Source organism: Cryptotermes secundus, unplaced genomic scaffold (genome assembly GCF_002891405.2).
Source record: "Cryptotermes secundus unplaced genomic scaffold, Csec_1.0 scaffold4439, whole genome shotgun sequence".
NCBI lineage: Eukaryota > Metazoa > Arthropoda > Insecta > Blattodea > Kalotermitidae > Cryptotermes > Cryptotermes secundus.
The window spans coordinates 17857-41769 of record NW_019719424.1 but is presented as its reverse complement, the minus strand read 5'-3'; the positions used below and the strand labels follow the sequence as shown (position 1 = coordinate 41769).

Genomic DNA, 23913 nt, shown 5'->3' with positions numbered 1-23913 from the left:
TTTCTGATAGTAATTTTATTGTTATATGTCATTTACAACTTTTAACTTCTTTCTGGCTTTCTGTACATTCCTTTTTCTGTGTTTCATAATATGCTTTTGCAACTTTCCACTGTCCTTCAGTTCTTCATACTGTTCCACCAAATCAAGAATCCTTTTCTCAGCTAGAAGAGAATCACACCACAAATTCAGAACTGTCCTTAAACATATCAATAACTACAATATTGAATGATGTATTGTTATTATTCTACACTTACATTTTGTTGGGTATCTTGGTTTCTTCCCCTGCTGTAACATTTCTATTTGAGCTTTTCGTTGTTCTCTTCCTCTTTGTAACTTTTTCTTTTGCTGCCTTTCTTCCCTGCCTTGGTTTTCCTGTTGATTTACAAATAAGTGACATAGGTATTGAAAATTTTGTCTCTCAAGTGGCATGTTTATCTGAATTGATCAAACGAGCAGGATAGTGTAGTGGTAATGCTCTAGACGCATAATCAGGAGGTGCTTTGTTCAAACCTTGGCCAAGAAATTGTCTATCCTAACAGGAATTTTGTGGTTTTCCTCAATCTCTCCAGGTAAATGCTGCTATAGTACTTTGATTAGGCCATGGGCACTTCCTTTCAAATCCCTTCCATTCATCATTCATCTGTCATCCTGCAAATTGGTACTGTATACCCTAGCTATTCAGTGTTGTAAAATGGCCTACAAGAAATCAACTGAACATGCCTGACACTACTGCAACAAGTCTTTGTTTAAGTTTATGTGCTATGTCCTACTGGAACTGTAAACTGTATCCTAAGCATCTGTCTATAATTCATGTATATACAAAAGCATGCAGAGTTCTGTCTCCTGGGATATCATACTGTGTAGCACACTGAAGGTCAAGTGACATTTTGGAAGAACATGTCACCTTCAACAGGGTCAAAGAATGAGTCCAGTAAGAAGCACGCAGCAAGCAGAGCAATCCACCTGCTGAGAACTAGAGTTTATGTAGGAAACAGGAGGAAACTACAAGACAAATCATCAGTTTCCATCAGTGCGGTCACTCACAGAACGGAGTGAACCAATGGGAGACAAAAGACACAGATAATTAGTGTGGTCCTGGAAAGGGCTGCCAGTGCAGATCGGGCATGTGTGGGAGCCAGGCAATAAGGGTATGGTAGGCATGTGGTGGAGAATGGAGAAAAACATGAGTAGTGGATGGAGTCCAGCACAGGAAGGAAAGGCTCAGGGTTGATGTTTGCCTGAAGAAGGCAGAGAGGGTACTCCTATAAGGGCAGCATTTATGGACTTACATGGCCCCATGGACAATCCATGTATAGAATCTGCAGGGCCACATAGGTCTGAACACACTGCCCTGCTCAAGGCACCAACTCTGCCTTCCCCAAACACCCACAAGCCCTAAAGCCTCTCCTTCCTGTCCTGGCCTCCATACACCAGTGCTGTTCTTTTTATTTTCCACCACAGTATGTCCCATGCAGATGACTTCTCTCTTATCCTCCTCGGTCTTCTGCCCAGATCTGCGCTAGCAGCCCTTTTTGGAGTCCATGCTAGTTACTGCTGTCTTTCTCCTACTGGTTCACTCTGTTCTGTGAGAGAGGTAATAGGAACTGATGAGTTGTCTTGCACTCCTGTTGGCTTACTCTGATCCATGAGCAAGTCAATGGGAACCGATGACTTGTTTTGCAGTTCCAACCTCTTTCCTATATTGACCTGAGCTCTTGGCAGGTGGGTTGCTACCTGCTTCATGCTAATTTCTTGCTTGGCTTATTCTTTGACCCTGAAGATGAAGGTGACATGTCCCTCCAACACTCTGGTTAACTTTTAACAGACTACATGTTCTTACATGCCAGAAGATAGAACTCTCATAACCACTACTGTAAGAATCTCAAATCCTACATATACAAAAGCTTGTTTACAAGTCTGTCTGCTTAGTGGGCATTTTGAATGTTATACTCTTCCAGTATCCTACGTTCAACATTATTATTATTATTATTATTATTCAGCTTAACCCTTCCGCGCGGTCATTTAAATTCCGCGGCCGTCTCTCTGGCGGTAATATATTCAGTCGTCCATTTAAATTTTGCTCGAAAATGATTTATTCATCATTGTTCTTAAATTATATGAGTTAGGAACATGAAACTTTCACTAAAATGATCTTAAAAGGTGGTTTTATAACCTTACCTTATAATATGAGCGCCCTGTATCTCGGCAATGGAAGCAGGTTGTTTAGTATTTGAGCAGTGAATGGTACGCCTTGAAGGATGAAACTTTCACTAAAATGATCTTAAAAGATGGTTTTATAACCTTGCCTTATAATATGAGTGCCCGGTATCTTGGCAATGCAAGCAGGTGACGCCTTGAAGCATTCGTCTGAACACAGCGCTGGCTCACATTCACCACACAAATACTGCGGCTCTTTTTTTTAACCACACTTCTGTGCGGCCTTGCCTTCTTCCCCGTGGGGGGAATACAAGAGGAAATGTCTCTCTGTGAGTCGTATAGGTTGCCAGATTAGCTGCAGTAAATTCAACCTTTGTGTTATCATAACAAGGGGTTGGTGCTTCTGCGTTTCAGATTCCAACCATTTTGGCTGCCCCAGATGTCGTAGGGGTGACCACAGAATTCATGAAGTTATTCTAAGAACTGGCTGGTATGTAGTGAACGAAAGCAGAGCTTAGCTGACTCAAAAAAAATATTTATGGTCATCCCTCGAAACGACCACCAAGGTCAGTACGATAAAATGGCGTCAACTGGAGCGATAATACATGAAGGAATGAGTTCTTTTCCCTCCCCCACACACATCCGTATCATCTCAGGGGGTGACCACAGTGTTCTGCCTTAATTCGTGACATTTTTCTAAGAAATGGGTGCTATGTACTGTGCGAAATCAATCGATTTTGCAAGAATACATTTTTGGACATCCCTCTTCTAAGAATTCCAATTGAGTGTGTTAGTGTGGCCAGCTCAGGGCAATATGATATTATAAACACAGCACATATCACGTCTCTGCTGTTTATAACTTCATAGCAAAGAAAACACGCCATTCATAACAGTAGAACGAAGAAACCGCTAGCAAGAGCCACAGGAACTTTGCTGCAAGACAGGCATATGTAACGATGACTTAGCGCAGCTAAACTCGTGTCGTCGTTCTCGTTGTTCTCCTAACAACAGGCCAGCGAAAAATCTAACAATCTACAGCAAAACCATCAATTATTATGGGCGTTATAACATAGGTGTGCAGCTGGACGAAACATACACGTCGAACACCCCCCCGATGATTTTAATACCTGATGAAACATACACGTCAAACCACGCTGAACGGTTAAACAGTATATTACCATGCGCTGAAGCAGATATTTAAGCTTGTCTTTCCTCCTTGAATCGGTCTGTGTTTTCAGTTCCTCCTTAAGCTGTTGCTTTTCTTCCGCTCTAATATGACTGAGGAAGGAATATGAATGGCGAAATGCCTGAAAAGAAGAATCACAGAAGAAATTTTATAAAAACAAGATGTACATTATTTTGTATTTCATGAACAAATGCAAGCATAATATGAAACAAGCCAAAATATTAGTACTGAAATATGTCTTATATATACTATCTGACATTTCATTTCTTAGTAATATTTACATTTATACATTAGTACAAGAATTAATGTTCTACATTAGACATCTATATGAAGACTCCACTACCAAATCAGTTCTGTAAACTTAACAAAAAATGCTCTAAGACCCATGAACTTGTTCTATTTGGAACAAGGAAGAACTACCATACAGTCAGAGGAGATTAAGAAAATCAGGATAGACTAGAACTGACAGGAATACACGGATTTATTTGGTGAAAACAGATATACCATAAGAAAATTATCGGGTACCATTAAACAAACCTCATGTACATGTTTCATCACTAGAATGCAGGATAAACTGATATAAAGACAGCCAATAAAGCTTTTGAAAATATGACAAAATTGAAATATCTGGGTACAACATTAAAAAATTCAATTTCTCTCATGAAGTAAACATCGGATTAAATGTGGGGAATGCTTTCGACCATTCAGTAAAGAATCATTATTTTAATATATAAAAATCTAAAGAATAAAATGCAAGATGAATTAAAAATTAAGGGCAGTTTGTGTACAAAATCCTGGAAATTTGTCAGATGGTGCTTTTGCAGATATGCATGTTACATATGGAGAAAGTCAAGGCATGTTGTGGGGTAGCTGTTGTGTTCAGTGAAGCTCATGCAGTGATTGTAAATATGTTGACTGTGCTTTTCGAATCCACCATTGTTGAACAACATGCTGTCATTCAGATGTTACCACACTATGGGGAGGGGGAGGGACTAATATGCAGAGGAAGGAGTTCAAATGGGTTCAAAGGTTCTCAGTAACATAGCCTGGAAGTTGGACATAAGCATGGATCTGCATATATAGCCTGGAAGTTGGACATAATCATGGATCTGCATATTCCATCATCCATGACAATTTCAGGGTATAACAAAATATGTGCAAGGTGGGTGCCAAAGCAGTTTACATATGTGCACAAATGGAATGTGTGGAAATGTCCATGCAAATTTTGCAGCAATATTGTGAAGAGGCTTTTCAGCAATGAATTGTCACCGGCAGTGAAACAAGGATGCACCACTATCAACCTGCTAGCTTATGTCAATGCATGGAGTGTAAATCCAATGGGAAGTCATGTTTTAATTATCACCATGAGAAAATCATAATTCCAAAATATATAGGAGATAGCCCATTTCCTGAGCTTGTCAAACAATCAAATTTTCCAGCGCCAAGTGAGCAGAGGGAGCCACTGGAAGGGGCAGAAACAAAATGATGTCAGTTGAGGAAGTAGAGGCTCGTGCTGTGATATGGTTCCTGCATTTGCAAGGGAAGTCTGCCAGGGAGATACATGACCAGATGACTGCTCTGTATCAGGAAAGTGTACCATCATATGACAAAGTGGTCAGGTGGAAGAGGCACTTTCATTGTGGACAGATGAACCTCAAAGATGAACCCAGAAGTGGAAGACCATCTTTCACTGAGGAATTGGGAATTGTGGCACAGGTGGAAAGCTTTGATCCTATCCGATAGGCACATAACTTGAAGCTATTGTTCATGAGGTCTGCATTAACCATGGATCGGTTTTCAGCATCATCCATGATGAGTTACACATGACAAAGGTTGCTGTGCACTGGTTGCCACGATTGTTGACACCATTTCAAAAACTGCAACGGATGGATGTGGAAAAGGCAACTTTTGCAGTTGTGTGAAGATGAAAAGGTGGAATTTTTTGACTGCCTGATCACGATGGATGAATGCTGGGTCTATCATTATGACCCTGAAAGAAAGGAAATGAGCAAGCAGTGGAAATATGCAGACTCCCCGCCATCAAAGAAGGCCAAATCCCAGTCATCATCAGGAAAGGTGATGTTGAGCATGATCTGGGATTGGCAGGGTGTCATCATCAATGGCAAGTACTACCAGAACCTTCTGAGAAAATTACAGGAGGAAATCATGAAAAAGCAATGTGGAATGCTGCGACTTCTTCACGACAACGCACTGTCTCATGCTGCTCATGCTATGATGACACTTGCTGCCAGTTTGGGATATGAAATTCTCCCCCATCCACCATAGTCACCAGACCTGGAACAGAGCAACTTCTTCCTCTTTCCACGGCTAAAGCAGCCACTTTGTGGTGATTCCAAGACGGGGTCATTTCTGCATTGGAGGACTTCCTAAACAGTGAAAATGAGACCTATGATCAAGGTATCCAGCAGCTCATGCACGTTGGGGAAAATGTGTGACCTTGCAGGGGGCATATGTAGAGAAGGACCAACTCACGTACAATTTCTTGCACCTGTGTGTCTGTTTGTTCAGGGTGATAATTAAAATTTTATGACTTCCCCTTTTACATGTCATTGCCCAGGGCTAAGGAATTTTTAGGCATTCCTTCTGCTGGCAGAGTAACGTTGATGCTGTTCTGGAACATAACTGGACCAATCCTTGAGCACTATCACGATAATGGGCAAATTGTCGATAGTGCACAGTTCTGGGAAATGCTTGAAAAGGAGTTGGACCTTGCTGTTCACAGTAAATGAGGAATACTGTCAAAAAGTTTTGGATCATGACAGTGCTGTAGCACTTATGGCAAGAACAACCACTGGAAAACAGAAATTTGAACTTCTCCATCACTCGGCATGCAATCCAGATCTCATTTCATCAGACTGCCATATTTTTTGACCATTCAAAGATGTGTTACATGAATGCTGATTTGTACACAATGAAGAGATCAGGGATATGATACACACATGACTTGACATATGACAAACATTCTCTGAGGCAGCAGACCAAAGTAACAAGTATGTGGAGAAGCTTAGAGAATATGTCAAAACATGAAGGTACATTTGTTCTTGTTTACCTTTTATACACAAGAAAAATATATTGCCTTAGTTTTTTAAATTAATCCCACATGTGAGCACACACCCATAAATTTACTTGTTTTATGTGGGTATTAAACTTAGTCTCTCACCATTAAGCCTGATTCAGACTGCTCATACTGTCTGCACTGAAGCTGCTTGAAAATGACAACTTGAAAAGAATCGACTAGGGTAAACTTCATTTCATGTTTGTTTCATATGTACAGGAATGGCTGTTTTATGTACAGCTGAAACAGATTAAACTTGCACAACAACTTGGAAAAGTGTGAACTGCTACTACTCTTCAGCTGACTTTAACCTTTAAGAGATGGGCCATTTAAATTCTGGTAATGGCAGCAGGCTGGAGTTAATTTAAATGCCCGCCACTGTAGAGTATTAAAAATTGTAAGCATGTTACTGAAAATGCTGTGATTTCTACAATTTTTGTGATAAACGAATGAAATATATGCTGCTTTTATCTAGAAATAATATAGAATCAGATATTGTAATTTACCGATTTTAAAATCTGTAAAAATTGTTACACTGATTCCAAAAAGAAATTTTTCCCCAATTTCGAGCGTCTGTCCACAAATTTGCATACAGTTTCTGCAGTATAAATGTATGCTGCTGACATCCTGTCTTACTGTCTTATCTGGCAAAAGGAGTGGAAGTTTATGTTTGTATTGCACCTTCTCCAGTCACATCGGAACCCTTCTGTATGCATGAGTGTGGGCGAAGTCTTATCGCATTTTGTCCTTCAGAAACTCTGACTGTGTATATCTCAGACTAGCCACACAGAGGTGCTGTTCTAGGAATAGCCCCACACTGCCTGAACGTTCAAGCCTATCGTGTTGTGTTGTGTATAAAACATCACAATTTCAGCTATCCATCAGTTATGGACAAATAAACTATTTCTCCATCTCCTGGATCTGACAATTCTGAACAGTTTCATCCTGTTGTCATCCTCTGGTGCGAAACTGTCACACAGAGAATTTTGTCTCGCCCTTGTGCGCAACATGCTGGAACATGCTGCAAGGGGTCCACCTCGCCCTCAACGGTTCATGGGTCGACCTCCTGCTGTGTAATCAGCAATATCTCGATTAGCGAAGGCCACTCAACATCACTGGCCAACTTCCTCTAATAAGAGACTGAGGTGTCATGTGTGCTCTTCGCATGGGAAAAGGAGTTACATCTGGACAAAGTGCATGAAGTGCGATTTCCGGATGTTTCCAACAGTACCACACGAAGGCAACATTCAGTTAGATGATGCAGGAGGGAAGACTGTCTACTTATAAAGCTGGTGCCCAAAAATAATGTAAGTAGAACAAGAATTTCTATCTTAAAATTAGATTTTAAAACACTGTGCGCACGCGTGGATTGTGCGTACCCATACGGTGTCGCACCAGGAATCTTCCTGGTGGTAAAGGGCGGCCAGCACATAAAGCTGACCACCTCACTGTCAAATGTGAGCCAATCATCTAGAAAATGTGGGAATCTTGACATCTCACAACTGTATGGGCCTCCACAGCCTGTTACAGGGATAGCGTTACTTTTTATGAAGAATACAAAAGTCATGGAAGATAAGCAACAAAGACTGTACTTGAACTCAACACTGAAGGGTTGACTGCAGACTGATCTCCCCNCCCCCCCCCCCCCCAAGGAAATACAGGAAAAAATGGATTAAAACAGTCTACAGGTAGGAACTGAAGAAAATTGTGGAGATGAAGAGCGGCACAGGAAGTAATGATTTGTACAAGCACAAATTAGTTAGGTTTGAAAATGTTTACAGCTTCTTATGAACTGTAACTGCTACAAAACTGATGAAATCAGACTGCATAAGCAGCATGTCTCACTTCAATACTGGTATTTATGATGATTTTTTTTTGAACAGTAGGTATAATTTATTGTCGTTTTAACCTGGTAGGTTGGGGGTCTGCATATTGATAACAATTATCTGGCAACATATGCAGCATGAATAAAATGTAAAAGAATGCTGTAACAGGCTGTGAAGGCCCACAGGGTTGAGATGTCAAGGCTCCCACATTTTCTCTAGAAAATCAGCTCACACTTGGTGGTAAGGTTGTCAGCTGGTAAGGTTGTCAGCCTTATGCGCCCACTGCCCTTTACTCCCCAGGAAGGTTCCTGGTACTCATTTCTGTTAGAGGCTGAGTTGACCCCAGGGCCATAGTGTGGCCGGAAGGATTAGGTCAATGAAAAAAATCCAATTACCTCATCTGGACTTGAACCCATGACCTTCCAGCTTGTAGCATAGTGCTATAACTATGCTACCATGTAGGCAGCATGAATACCAAATAAAATATTATTGTTTAAAGTTATACATGGAAACTTCACACAGATTTGCATCTCGTGAGTCAGGGCAAAATTATTACAAATACAACGCTTACTTTGCACACACCATTCTTTCCAGTACATCTGCTATTTCACTGAGAGGGCATCAGTACGCTGGATTTCAAGTGATTTAGATTCTAGTGACTTGACTAGTGAGAAAGAGGAATAAAGGAAGAATATGGATTGAGGGTGATTCACGAAGTTTTACCCCCACTTAGGGAGGACATTCCTGAGGTAATTTGGAACAAAAAATGTTAATATACTAACGGTATCCAACTCATAATTAAAGAGATACAGTAATTTGAGAACTGGAGAAAAATCTTTTCTTCTAATTTCAGTCCAAACAAATTAGAAATACAATACAAACACTTTTTAAATCGTTAATGTTTTAGGAAAGAAGCATTCTAAAACCAATTTTTTTTTTAAATTTCTTCATTTTGCTTTGTGCAACATTTTTCATCGATTTTATGTTACAAAATTACATTATTTTCAGCATTCCATTCTGTAAACATACCAATGGTTGCATATCACACCCTTCTATCAATCTGTTTCCTTTAAACTGTAGTGCTTTAGACGACCACTGGATTTACATAAGATTTTCAAAAATTTCTCCCTGCACGTCAACATAACGCGTCGCAAGCGTATGAACCGCGTTCGTTCGTTCGTTCGCAGTTCCACGCGTTTTTTCCTTATTGTCATCGCCGCGTCCAGTATACGTTCAAGCAATGCTTCACGTATTTGTACCTTCACCTGGTACACAATGTCCTTCATCCAGGCCCAAATGCAATAAAATGAACAGCCCGATTAGCTGATCATATAGAACGCCACACCAGACATTGACACTGAATCGGTGTTGAAAATTCGATTCTATCGTGGCACGGGGATTATTGTCTGCCCACACATGTAAGTTGTGACTGTTGTTGACCCAGTCACATGTAAATTGTGCCTCATCACAGAACATTATCAAGCGGTACAACTGCCGATTTCCATTTAACCAATTGCAGAACTGCAGATGAACAGCACGGTCTCCTGGTTGTAGGTGTTGTACTTGTTGTAAATGATAAGGATGCAGCCCATTCTCATGAAGAGTCCTCCATACCATGGACTGAGAAACACCAAACCGCCGAGCTAGATGTCTTGTACTGGCACGAGGAATGCGCTCTACAGCATCGAGAATGGTTTCTTCTTTGCACAATTCATGTTGAGGATTTCGTTCGTATTGTATATGAACGCTGGAGAGAGAACCAGTTTGTCTTAATGTGCTGAATGTACTGGTAATGGATTAAGGATTCAGAATCCTGCGAATAGGATTACGCTGGTGATATTTGGCAGCAACAGCTCTCGCATTTCCATCACATACACCCAAAACAAACGCCATATCGGCGTATTCCTCAGTGGAAAATGTGTACAGCATCTTAACTTCAGAAAGTCACCAACCTAACATCCTGATCACTACTGGATCGCTTTACCTAAGATCGCGCAACATTCCAGCCGGTCTAACTTATCAGCTGACACAGCTGACTGGAACGCAAGGTCGCCCAGGAGGGGAGCAGAGCGCTGCATTCACAATGATGTGTTTCGAAAATCTATGATTACTCCGTAACTATTGAAAATTGACCAAAAGTTTATGAGGAAATTTTGCAGGAAATAACCACAGGAATATGTACCATAAGCCAGGGTAAAACTTCATGAATCACCCTGCAGAATGAGTTTCATACTTCATACACTACATGACATGTAAGTATACTGTGCAACTGAGATTTTCTCTTGCACAGTTTCCAGCATGGTGAGTGCCTTTCTGCCTTTCCATGCTGTATATGATATAGTCCATAATCTGCCAGTCACTTATATTGTTCTTATTTTAGTCCCTGTGAATGATCCTTGATAAGAGGAAGTAGGTTTTTACTGTATCTGATCTGACTTTGGGAGAAAAATCACTGTGAAGGCACTGCACATTTCTTTTTTCACACAAGACTGACCTCAACTGCAAATGAACTGTTGCATGGTAGACCACTGCTGACTGCTGAACACTGAACAACAATTAAACCCATCTGACTAATGCTGGTTTCAACAAAACTGACATTTTACATTTGGGCCTCTAGTGCCCATACTGTTACTTTTCTGAAGACATCATCTATGCAATTTTATTTAGGGAGATGGTCTCCACATAGCAGTGAAATTGAATCAGAATCATTAGAGCAACTTTTGAGAAAATTGCCATTTTCTGTTTTGAGGCCCACCTAGAGGGCCCCTGTTTTTGGAGATGAAACATTCATATTCACCAGGCCCCAGTCTATGATGGACAGACTCTTGAACACCAAATATGAATAAAATCCACCCAACAATTTAGGTGCTAGGAAAGCACATATCCACTCATACATATAAACAGCATACCAAACATCATTTGTTTTCTGTATTCAGGCAGCTAAATTTGTAAAGATGTCAAGACTGATTTTCTTCACTATCACAATACTTTTTCAGTATGTAGGTTCTCATAACGAGTAATTCGCATAACGAGCAAAACAAATTGTAAGAAAATGACTCACTTAACAAGCGATGTTTCGCATAACGAGTGACGAGAGGGGAAGTCCCAGATTGTGCGCTTGCTACATCAGTCTGTCTTTAGCACTCGTTCCGCTAGCATCTTAGTGTCGCTTGTGATCACACATTTTTCCAAACTTGTGTTCAGACATATTATTTGTGATTTTTTTTGTGCAAAGTTTAATAACCCTTGCAAAAATGTCCTCGAAGAAAAAGACAGCCATAAGGGAATAAAAATAACCATAGAAATGAAACATAAAATCACTGAAAAGCGAGAACGAGGTGTGAGCGTGGCTGATCTAGCACGCACATACAATCGGTCTACATCAACGATTTGCACGATTTTGAGTTGCATTGTGTTTCACAGCAAGAAGTTGTGGAGGAGAGTTTGTCAGAAGAGGAGGAGGAGGTAACAGCAAAGCAACAATCTTCTGGAGCAATAAGAGAAATGCTGAAAGCATGGGAAACTGTTGCATCATACATTGAGAAGCATCACCCTAATCAGGCAGTGGCTATGCACACTACAAATTTATTTAATGATAATGCTGTGTTGCATTTTCACCAAATTTTGAGGCATCAGCAAAAACAAATATCTCTAGACAGCTTTCTAGTAAAAAAGAATTAGATATGTATCATAAATAATAAACTAATTATTTCGATTTCTTTTTTGTTTTCTGCAAATCGAATTCGCATTCCAGGTTGGGTCATTCCGCATACAAGAAAAGATGAAGATGATTCATGCTCCTTAACAATGTATATATACTTTTCTTTGAATAAACGTTATACATACAATTTTTTGAGTATTTTTTTTGGCATGGAACGCATTATCATATTTTACATTAATTTATATGGGAAAAATTGTTTCACTTAATGAGTGTTTCGCATTACGAGTAAGATTCTGGAACGAATTATGCTTGTTAAGTGAGGTTCCACTGTATTGGCTGAAGTGAACAGGACTAAGGAGTTTCAGGACATTTTTTGCAATTTGGAAAGGGCAAGACAGGCAGAACATGTAGTTTAGCATACATGGAAGAGGGAAACTTAGGTATAAATGGGGAGATAATGTTAAAATGGATCTTAAAGGAACAGGGTGTGAAGAAATGGACTGGATTCAAATGGCCCATTATGGGCTACACCTTCCAACCATATTTGGGTAGTGCATAAACACAAGATTATCGCTGTTATGGAATAATGTGCAATTAAGAGAGTATTACAAACATAATGGTAGCACCTTTTCATTGAATGATCCACAGAGACTGTCAAATCTTGGGTCACGTGGAGCTGTCTTTCTTGAAGAAACAGCCAGATTCTCTATGCACACTTGTTTTGAAGACATCTCACGAGGTCTGTAACAAATTCAAGATCAGAAAATGCTCAGATGTATGAGATATGAAATTTTTGTGGTGGTGTGTATAAAGGGTACTGTCTTCTGAGAGATGACACAGCTAGTCTGGTAGACAGGAACCATTTTAGAGAACTTGTTGCTTCCATCTTCAGGAAAGAAGAGTAAGTCATGCTGTCAAAAACTGGTAAAGATATACCAGGACCAAGACTGGGGCTTGGGCCGCCCCATAGCTCAAGCAGTTAGTCACTGGCTCCCCACTGCAGCAGCCTGGGTTCACTTGGTCCTGGGTCTGGTCAAGTGGGATTTGTGGTGAACAAAGTGGCGCTGGGGCAGGTTTTCTCCGAGTACTTCAGTTTCCCCTGGCAAGCTTCATTTCACCAAATTCTCCATTATCATAATCACCTGGGGCAGGCTAAAATAGGCCAATCAGCTGCCGAGTGGACCCAGCTGGACTCCACCCCCCACTAAGCGAAAAAGACTGGGGCTGTGAGCAAACAATTAGGAACCACTGGCTATGATACAGGCTGTTATGTAAGAGCAGACGCATAGAAGAACAAGTGGAGCATGAGAGGAAGGAATATGGGAAATCTAAGTGATCAGAGCAAGGGAGCAAGCTCATCAGGCCTTATGACCTGTGATGACCTCACAGTCCTGCCAGCTGACAAGGGAAATATGACATGCACCTCAATACCATACTCAAAGCAAGACTGCTCTCTTTGAGGACATCGCATGCATCAAACTGGCCATGGTCCCCACAGTCTAACAGGGGACTAACAATGGCAACGACATGATTCAAGACTTCCTAGGCTGTTTAGGCCTCTGAAAATATATAAGGAAGGGTTTCCCTTTGGCCCTTCACAGGCATACCTGTTTAAACACGGAAGGCCTGTTTGAGGCATGTCTAGGGAACTCTGAGGAATTCATGCACACTCTGCACTCTCTCTGGGTTAGACCTCAATATGTGTCGGTTTTGAAGTTATCTTGCTTTTTACCAGTGCTATGATTAGGAAGGCCTTGAACCTCTTGATCTGACGCTTTTATGGGACATCTTATGAGTCTGTTGCCACATACCAACTTCTTCTCTCTTGTTTCAGTCGCCAGTTCTATGAAGAGACTGAGCTGCTATGGATTTGTCACCATCAACTGTGACTACATATTTCTTCATGGATTACTCTGAAAATGTACCATTGAACAGGGCAACACTTGAGCCCTTTGCTGTCTGGCTTCATGGGTTGGAGAAGCTGAGAGGTTTTCCAAACCAGCTGAATGGTATCCATCAGAATATCTAATTAACAATAAATACAGAAAATGCTCGCCACGTTCCTGTCCTTGACTCTGACATATAACAGGAAACTAATAGTTCCCTGGGTTACATAGTATATTGGAAATCTACCAATATTAACCTCTATCTGAACTCCAGCTTCCACCTCTACCACCACCCATCCACTAACAACTACCATGGTGCATAAGGCACCAGTTCCTCCCTATAGCTCACTGTCAGATTTATTTATCTGTATTTCTCTTATTTTATCTGTTTATTTTCTCTTTCATCCACATTACTTCCTCCTATACTTTAGGTTCTTCTTCCTTGCGCCTGCTGTTACAAACAGCCCTTCCCAGGACCCTGATCTCTCTGTTCTGTCTTTTCCTCACTTCCTCATGGCTGTATCTCACTTTTTTAGTTTATCTTAAGATCTATATTTTCTTTATTATTTTTCTTTTTCTTCTCTTCTACTCACATTCATACCTTCCACACTCCAGTTTTCCTCCATTGCACCTGCTCTTCACATCCTTAAGCAGGGCCAATGGTTCTCTTTGGTTTACTCACAGTCCTAGGTCTGGTCTTCTCTCCTCTGTATCTAAACCAGGCATGTCCCTTGTGACTTACTCATCTACCATGAACATGGAGAGAGTAGATTCCTCTGAAATGTACCTATCTATGAACCGTGTATGGTTGAATCCCAAAGATTTCAATCTTGATGTTTTAAATATGTTGGGTATAAATGCATTCTGCAACACAATTAAAGCCTATGTTTATTATTAGTGACATTTCTCTCTGTAAGCTTTTCTGCAGAGCTATACAGTTGCAGTGGTTTGTTTCTATGTTTATATAACACACTTTCAACTGCATATGTTATATAGTGTCAAATTCCATTGTGACTCTGAAAGATGCAAAAGGAAACAGTCACTACCTATACTACAGTACCATCCTGCTAGTTGGCCAGAAGAACTGAAGAAAACCATGCCAAACCACAATCAGAACAGCCAATATTCAGCAAACCTGGGACAACCTTAAAAAGTTCTATTGTGTTCCTCTTCCCTGCACTGTTACTTGAAGGCATTATTCACAATAAAACTAAGATTAAATGATATGTGAATATATCTGTGCTATATTGTGTTGGTGTGAACCATGAATCCCATGTGCCATTACATACTGGTGGAGCCAGTTGCACAGTTAAAAATTTCCAGGTCACAATCCCAAGACGGATTCCGATAATTATTTCAGTCATTCAAAAATGACTGACACTCACTCCATAGCTCTGGAAATGTAGCAGTGTCAAATGCGAGGTGTATGGGGGAAGACATACTACAGTGCCGCCTATAGCCACAAGATGACGTTGCTACTGCGCACAGGTCGAACAGTGCTGCGCAATCCATGGTGGTGTGCAGGTGCAGTCGTGGACAATGCTCAGAGAATCACAGGCAGCAGTGGACTGTGGTTTTTCTGATGGGGAGGGGTGGCTCCTTCACACATTCACACGAGGTTAGCAGCCATATGTGGGGATGCAACACCAAGTCGCAGAACTGTGTTTTGCTAGATAGCAGAGTTCAGATATGGCAAGGACTGTGCATAAAAAGGCAAAAGCAGTGGGCATCCAGCAACAGCAGGCACACCAGACAGTACCCAGCGCGTGTCCAACTTCATACTAGAGAACAGGTGCATCACTTTTGATGAACTAGAGAGCGCAACAGGTTTGTCACGTGGAACACTGCACACTATCATCCATCAGGACTTGAAGGTGAAAAAGGTCTGTGCTCAATGGGTGCCCCATTCTCTCACCATTGCGCAGAAGCAGAAGCGTGTGGAGACATGCCAACAGTTGCTGCAGCTGTATAGAGTGGATCCGGCGGAGTTCTTTGAGTGTCTAGTCACCGTTGTCAAGTCATGGTTCTGACACGAGACTCCAGAAAAGAAACGTCAGTCCATGGAGTGGAAGCGTGCTGGGAGCCCTCCTCCCAAGTAGTCACGACCGTAACTATTTGTCCAGAAGCAAATGGTGACTGTGTTCTGGGATCATGAGAGGATCCTTCTGTTGGACTGGCTGCCGCCCCAATATGACCATCGACAGTAATCGGTACTGCAATTCACTGCGCCAACTCCCCCGACACATTCAGCAATGCTGCCATGGAAAATGGGGGTGTGGCATTCTTCTCCAACATGACAACGTGCAGTCACATAGCAGTCAGCAGACTATTGCCACCCTGGGTGCTCTAGGGTACACCGTGCTGCTTCATCCGCCATACTCACTCAATCTTGCCCCTAGTGACTACGCTCTATTCTATGCAATGAAAGACGTCATGTGGGATAAGACATTCACCTCCAATGACGAGCTTCAGGCAGTTGTATATCAGTGACACCAGGATACCCCCAAAGAACGGTTTGCTGTGCAAAATGGAAACTGCCAGAATGATGGCAAAGGGGCACATACGTTGGCGGGGAATACCTCTAATATAATCTGTACGTATTTTGTTCCAATGGTTACTGTGAAGAAAAATCATTTAGTGTCAATCATTCTTGAATGCCCCTAGTACATTAAGTCTGTTGTGCATTGCGAATGTTAGCTTATCTGCTCTAGATAGACTTGAAAGCTTTCTGACGATGGTGTCCAGTGATTGAGACTAGCTCTTTCTAACAGGCCCAACTGAGTAGGTTTATCCTTCCCTACCCACCTGAAGACGGAGACAGATCCAGTCTCCAAAATGTCGTGGTCTTTTGTCTTTTACATACAAGACGATGGCTGAAGTCCAAAATAAGCCAAAGGAAGTTATCTGCTCTAGTTTTAATAGCAACAAGATTGTAAAGGGTGTACTTTATAATGCAGTACACTAAATTACCAACAGCTTTCTCTGAGGTTTACTAATCCTACTTAAAAATGGGAATAATAAAATGCAGCAGTGGAAGCCTCCCATATCAGATTTCAGCAAAATCTGTAGATTTATGGGACAAACAGGAAATTTCGTGCATGGCCTTCAACAAAATCTATGAAAACAGTTTATGGAATACATAGAGAAGTCCATTTATGGTCTTACACAGGGTGTCCCAGGAGGAATGTGCCAAACTTCGGGAGGGTGTTCCTTATGTTAAAGTATGCCGATATAACCCAAAACACCTATGTCCAAAGTTGAACGGTTACAGAGATAATGGTCCGAGAAAAGTGTGGTCTTCTGGTGGGTCCACACACTATACCTGTCAGCTGAGACGTCTTATCTATGTTTGTCCTTGAGTGTGGTGATTCACACTAGCTGTAAGCTCCCTTCAGTATACGTTGTGGGCGCGTTTTGAATGGGTGGTAGGTTAATTGTGCGGAGTTGCTGAAATGCCTTTTGTATTTTCAAACGTGGAATATTGTGATATGCATTTTGTGTGTGGATTTTGTGGTGGCAATGCACGTGCTGCTGTTGAAGAATACCAAAGGCGTTTTCACGATCGAAGGATTACATGTCGAAGTGTATTTACGCGAATTCACCAGACATTGCGTGATACTGGTTCTCTTCTGAGTGTTTCTGTGCACTCTGAAAGGGAGGATGTACAAATGATAAACACACGAGAGAACGTTCTTGAGATAGTTCAGAGAAGTCCGCGTCTGTCCACTCGTAGAGGCCTCTCGCATCAGCGTATCACGTATGCAGGTGTGGCAAACTTTACATGATGAAGAGTTGTATTCTTACCATCATCAAAGGGTACAACATCTGGAACCAGGCGACCATGTCAGGGTATGGATTTGTGCCACTGGATAAAAAGCTCATCCCGAACTGTTAAGCATCATTTTATTCAGTGATGAGGCGTCTTTTACCCGGGACGGTGTAAATAATTTACGAAATGTGCATACATGGTCCCATAATAATCCACATGAGATAATGGAAACGAAATTCCAAAAGAAATTTTCCGTGAATGTATGTTTAGTATAGTTATGTAGTCGGATTATACCAGAATGCGCAGCCAGCCATGTTATGTCAGCGCTTGCCAGTCATGTGTCATGTATAGTGCTTGGAAACCTAAGGACAATTATGACATGGCGAGCGAGTATTTTGTACTTCAGTTTTATGGCTTCATGTCACTCACAAGTTAGTTTGATGTTATGTACATTATTAACATTACAGAAACCACATATTCCTGCCAGTTTTAATATGTATTTTGTAATCAACAAGTGTGTAACACAGGTCAAAGTTTCACACTTCTCTGGCCATTATCTCCGTAACCGTTCAACTTTGGACATAGGTGTTTTGGGTTATATCAGCATACTTTAACATAAGGAACACCCTCCCGAAGTTTGGCACATTCCTCCTGGGACACCCTGTATAAACTAGGCTTTATTACAGATCAACATGGCTGAAAATTTTAATTGCCTAACAGCGTTTTAATGGAAGTCTCCCATATTGAATTGCAACAAAATCTGTGAAACAGTTTATGGAATATGTGGAGAAGTCCATTTATGGTCTTCTGTTAGCTATACTAGACAAGACTGATTATCAGTTATGAAAGTTGGTTAAGAGTTTGACACAGCAAAATATGTTGTATTATAACAGCAGCAACACCAACACCAACAGCACGGGCAATGCCAACGGCACCTCTAATGGTGGCGGCAGTAACAGCAACAACTTCCATGAAGAATTAAGTTCATTGCTCATAAGCAATATTAGACATGAATGTCTGTAAAATGCAAATAACACAATTAAGTCACTGCAAATCTGCCAATTTTGCAGGCATGTTGCACCATCACATGCTTCGGCCTTAAGCTGATGTTATCATCAAGTGATATGTTCTCAACAGACCCCTGACAATAGTTATAACAGGTAGCTAAACTGTGTCATGGTTATGACAGACTCAATGACCTTTATAACTGAATTATAACAGTAAAATAACAGCATGGCTGATCTTTTAAAATGGAAGAGGATATAACTGGTAAATACTAATCCACCCAAAGAATTCCGTGCCAGGAATTTTGGATCACTGGTGGCATTGTGCTTTAGGGGATCATATATTCAGTTCCCATCAGGGTTTGGCACAGATTTACCTATGCAAATACTAAAGCACTACCATACCAAAGCTAAGGAAATGCGAACAAAATGTAAAAACTTCTCGAAGACTTTAAGCCCACATTAAATTCTAGATCCCTGAGGTTCTGAAGAAAAAAAATACAAGAAAAGCTGCTAAAAACACAAGAACAATGGTATGGACTGTTTATATATTGTGGCATGCCCACTAAAAACCAGAAGAGACATTCATTACTAGGTTATGGCACAGTAAATGTCACATAAGCATGGCAACACTTATTAAAGCAATAAAAGAACTGCTGAAAAGTGGCATTTTCCGTGCAGTCAGCCCTGGCAGCTGCAAGAAATGGTGTTTTCTATTGCATTGTGTTCCTGAGGCTATATCATGAGGATGAACAGGACAGAAGAACCAGTCTTGAGAGAGTCTGCTGTGAGACAACTGCCCCTGGTGGAGGAGCCCCCACTGTTGTAAGCCATTGAGTAGCAGCACCAAGTGAGTTGTGAGATACGCGCCATCCAAGACAGGAACACAAAAGCTGAGGGAGCTATGAAGTTGGAAACCATTATCAGACAACTGGTCAAGACACAGCAGACTGAGAAAGCTTAGTGCATGCTGTAGTGAACTGTAGAGTGTGTGAACCTGCATTAGCACAGAGTTACCTGTAGTTACAATCTGTAAGTGTTCAATAAATCTGATTACCAATCCAAACCCTGTCTATAGTCACTCAAATGCATGACAATAGGAATGACAACAGAATTCCCACACACACTTACAGAAGGAAAGCAAATTAGGCTCTGTCACAAAATGACCCACTCTGATGGCCATCCACTTTGCAGTTACTTCCATCTCAGAAACTGATTCCTTTACCCTACTGGGTCGTCAGAGGTCAGGAAATCTAGGATCATAACTGGAGGCATCTACCGAGAAGTACTACAAATACATATTTCCTTTCTCTTACAATCTCGCTTGTGTTTCAGTTTAATATATGAACATACTATCTCACCTATTTTTATTTTCTCTTTTAAAATCTGTTTTCTTCATCTGACTTGTCCCAAACATTGCTTCATTATAAACTTTAGAACCCAGCTGTTCTTTCAGTTTCTGCAACTCCTCAAAGCTCATTCTGGACAATTCTTCACGAATAGCAGTCTGGAATAACAACAAAAAATAATCAGTTAACATGTGTATCTCCTTGGATGGGAACTGTAATTTCCTGCATCATCATCAAAACTGTCAATTACAGAACCCATCCTGCCTACATTGTCACATATTCCCAACACCACTTTTCTCTTTCCACACAAAAACTTCAAAATTTGCTGGTCTCAAAACAAATCCTCTGTAGAAGCTGTGCTTGCAAGTGAATAACCTGTCTGAATTTTATTACAGAATAATATACGGGAATAGTTAAGTGTCACATCTTTAAAACTATCAATAACTGAATCACTGTAGATGTGACTGGAAATGAAGAATTATATTGTAATTTAATATGTTATCATGCAATAATTTTACAAGTTTGGTCAACAGCTATGTTACAACTAATACTCAGCACTGTGCTGAAGTTCTTGCAAACAATTATTAGATTGCTTGTCACATTTTCACAATTCAAGTTTACAAAGAGTAAATCCCAAATCAACTGAAAAATGATCTTGAGTGTAGTGTGCAACATATACAGGAGGTGAACAAAATAATGGAAACACTAAGAAAATGTGGAACAGAATTTGTATTGGTTACACTGAAATAACTTGAGCTGGCAACACTGAATGTTCTTCCATTTGTTTACACTCTGTAGTGCTTGTGTAAGTGCATTTGTGATTGTGTTGAGTGAGTCTGTGTGAAAGAACTGGAAAATAGGAAATGTGTCTGATTTTGAAAGAGGGCAGATCACTGGTGCATGTTTAGCTGGAGCATTTGTAACAAAAACTGCCACAATATTAAGTGTACTGAGACAGTTTATAAGTTTATGTAGGCATGTATGAATTATGGGAAGATAACATCAGCAAAGGGGTACAGTGGGCAAAAATCAACATTGACAGAAAGAGATCACTGTACACTGAGAAGTATTGTTTTGAAAAATGACAGAACTTCTGCAGCACAAGTCACTGCAGAACTGAAAATTAATCCTGAAGACCCTTTTTCCAAAAAACTGTCCAATGTGAGCTTCACAAATCCAACATCCACAGTGGGACTGCAATTGATAAACCTTTGATTACTGAAAGTAATGCTCAGATTTGTAAACAGCGGTGTCACAACCATAAAACCTGGACACTGGACAACTGGAAACATGCACATGATATGGTCAGATGAGTCATCCTTCACACTGTTCCATACATGATGAACAGTTTATGTTTGGAAGGCATACAAGAAGCCTACAATCTGGAATACCTGGTTCCAACAGTGAAACATTGGGGAGGTTCTGTGATGATTTGCGCAGCAATATCATTGTATTCTGCTGGTTCCATTATTACCATTCATGGCTGAATTACTGCAAGGGAGCATGTACGCAGGTTGAGTAATCATGTGCACTCCATGATTTCTGAACAACAATACTGTTTTCCAAGATGACAGTGCCCATGTTCACACAGTTGAAACTGTTCAGTCATGGTTTGCAGAGCATGAAGGTGAACTTCAACATGTACCCTGGCCAGCACAACTGCCAGATCTGAACATCACTTTGGTCAGCTCTAGAGACTGGAATGAGGTAAAGAAGAATGGTATAAAATTCAGCTAGAGAGTGTTGATACCTTGTATGAGTCCATTTCAAGCATCACAGCTATACTGAATGCAAAACGTGGTGCAACACAACATTAATAAAGAAATCTGTATAGTATCTGTAGTGTTTCCATTATTTTGTTCAACCCTTGTATGTACAGTGTAAGAAATGTTCACAGTTGGTATTGCTTGCCAATATAACTAAATTAACATAACAATATCATTAGCACAGTATCTCTCAGGAAGAACAGCTTATGTGCAATTAAATATAAAAGTGTGCACAAACTAAAGAATGACTGGATTACACAGGGGATAAAAATATCATGTAAACATAAGAGGACTTTATATGTCAACAGTAGGAACAATAATAATCCAAATATAAGAGTATTTTATGTTAAGTATTGTAAAATTCTTAGAAATGTTATAAAAGAAGCTAAAAAGCAGCATTATAGAAGACTTATAGCTAAGTCAGATAATAAAATAAAAATGACATGGAACATAATTAAAAGGGAGACAGGAAAAATGCATTTAACTGATCAGATGCCATCTCTTCTGGCAAAATCTGAGAAAGCAAAGGATCTAGAAATAGTTGCCAACGACTTCAATAAATTTTTTCTAACAGTTGCTGAGACCTTAAATTTACATCAGATGGGAAATGAAAATGCTTTCTCATTTTTAAAAGATGCATTTCCCATAAATTTTCCTAGTATTAAAATCATTCCAACCAGTGAAGCTGAGATAAAGAATATTATACACACCATGAAAACAAAGAACTCATCAGGATTTGATGAAGTAACAAGCAAAATTCTGAAAGCTTGCTCTGATTTAATTAGTTGCCCTTTAACTCACATTTGTAATCACTCATTATACACAGGCATTTTCCCAGACCGTCTAAAAATTTCAATAGTAAAACCAGTGTTCAAAAAAGGAGATAAGTACAGTATGACGAACTATAGGCCGATTTCATTATTATCTACTTTTTCTAAGATACTTGAAAAGGTCATGTACAGCAGGATAAATCAGCATATGCATTGTAACAACATATTGGTCCCAGAACAGTATGGCTTTAGGAAGGGTGTATCCACTGAAGATGCAGCATTCAAGCTAACAGACAATGTTTTAAAATCAATTGACCAAAAAAGGCATGTAGGAGGAATTTTCTGTGATCTGGCAAAGGCTTTTGACTGTGTAAATCATGAAATTTTGTTAAGTAAGCTGCAATTTTATGGCATTCGAGGAACAGTGTTAAAATGGTTCAAATCCTATCTAACAAATAGAAAACAAAAGGTTGAGATAAAATCACCCAAATATACTCAAAATTTTTTCTCAAACTGGAGAACAGTAAAGCATGGAGTTCCCCAAGGATCTGTCCTGGGACCCTTGCTTTTCATAATATATATAAATGACCTTCCACCAACAATAAATTTTTCATCAGAACCCATAATATTTGCTGATGATACAAGTGTTATAATCTCTAGTAAAATGTTTGATGATTTCTGTGCAATATCAAACAGAGTACTCTCCCACATGAATAAATGGTTCAATGCTAACAGACTTGCCCTAAATTTAAACAAAACAAATGTAATGAAATTTACAACAAATAATGCCCCTCCCTATGTTTTAAATATTGGATATAATGGAAAATATATAGAAGAGACAGTAAATACGAAATTCCTTGGCTTGCAAATTGATAGCCACCTAAGTTGGTCGAACCATATAGATAAATTGATCCCTAAGTTAAGTGGAGCATGCTACGCAGTTAGAAGCATGTTTCATGTCAGCAATACTGAGACTCTCAAATTGATTTATTTTGCCTATTTTCATTCTGTAATGAAGTACGGAATAATTTTTTGGGGTAACTCATCTTACAGCCAGAAGATATTCATCTTACAAAAGAAAATTGTTAGAATAATGGCTGGTGTTAAACCAAGAGAATCATGTAAAAATATCTTCAAGAGGCTAGAGATCTTAACTCTCCCATGTGGATACATATTCTCCTTAATGATCTCCATTGTAAAAAACCAAGATTTTTTTCCAACCAATTCTACAATACACAATGTCAACACAAGGAATAAAAATCAGCTTCACAGACCAGTTGCCAGCCTCTCTTGTTTCCAGAAGAGTGCATATTATACTGGCATTAAAATCTTCAACAATCTACCACCAAATATCACAACTCTTATAGATAAACAGGGACAATTTAAAGTAGCACTAAAGAGATACTTAATTACACACTCCTTTTACTCTGTTGAGGAATTTATGCTTCCAAACAACATAAAGT

General features: G+C 40.1%; 1 protein-coding gene across 4 annotated transcripts in view; it reads right to left on the bottom strand.

The window, feature by feature from the left end:
• LOC111866662 (ribosomal RNA processing protein 36 homolog) overlaps positions 1–23913 on the bottom strand; it is a 26870-nt gene continuing 2957 nt past the window's right edge. For all 4 annotated transcript variants that reach the window (XM_023855858.2, XM_023855865.2, XM_023855849.2 and 1 more), the window contains exons 2-6: positions 19927–20072; positions 12533–12647; positions 3336–3464; positions 255–372; positions 1–161 (exon numbers count right to left, since the gene is read on the bottom strand). In XM_023855858.2, the coding sequence (XP_023711626.1) occupies positions 22–161; positions 255–372; positions 3336–3464; positions 12533–12647; positions 19927–20045 (621 nt within the window). In that variant the 5' untranslated portion in view covers positions 20046–20072 and the 3' untranslated portion in view covers positions 1–21. The remainder of the gene's footprint in view (positions 162–254; positions 373–3335; positions 3465–12532; positions 12648–19926; positions 20073–23913) is intronic.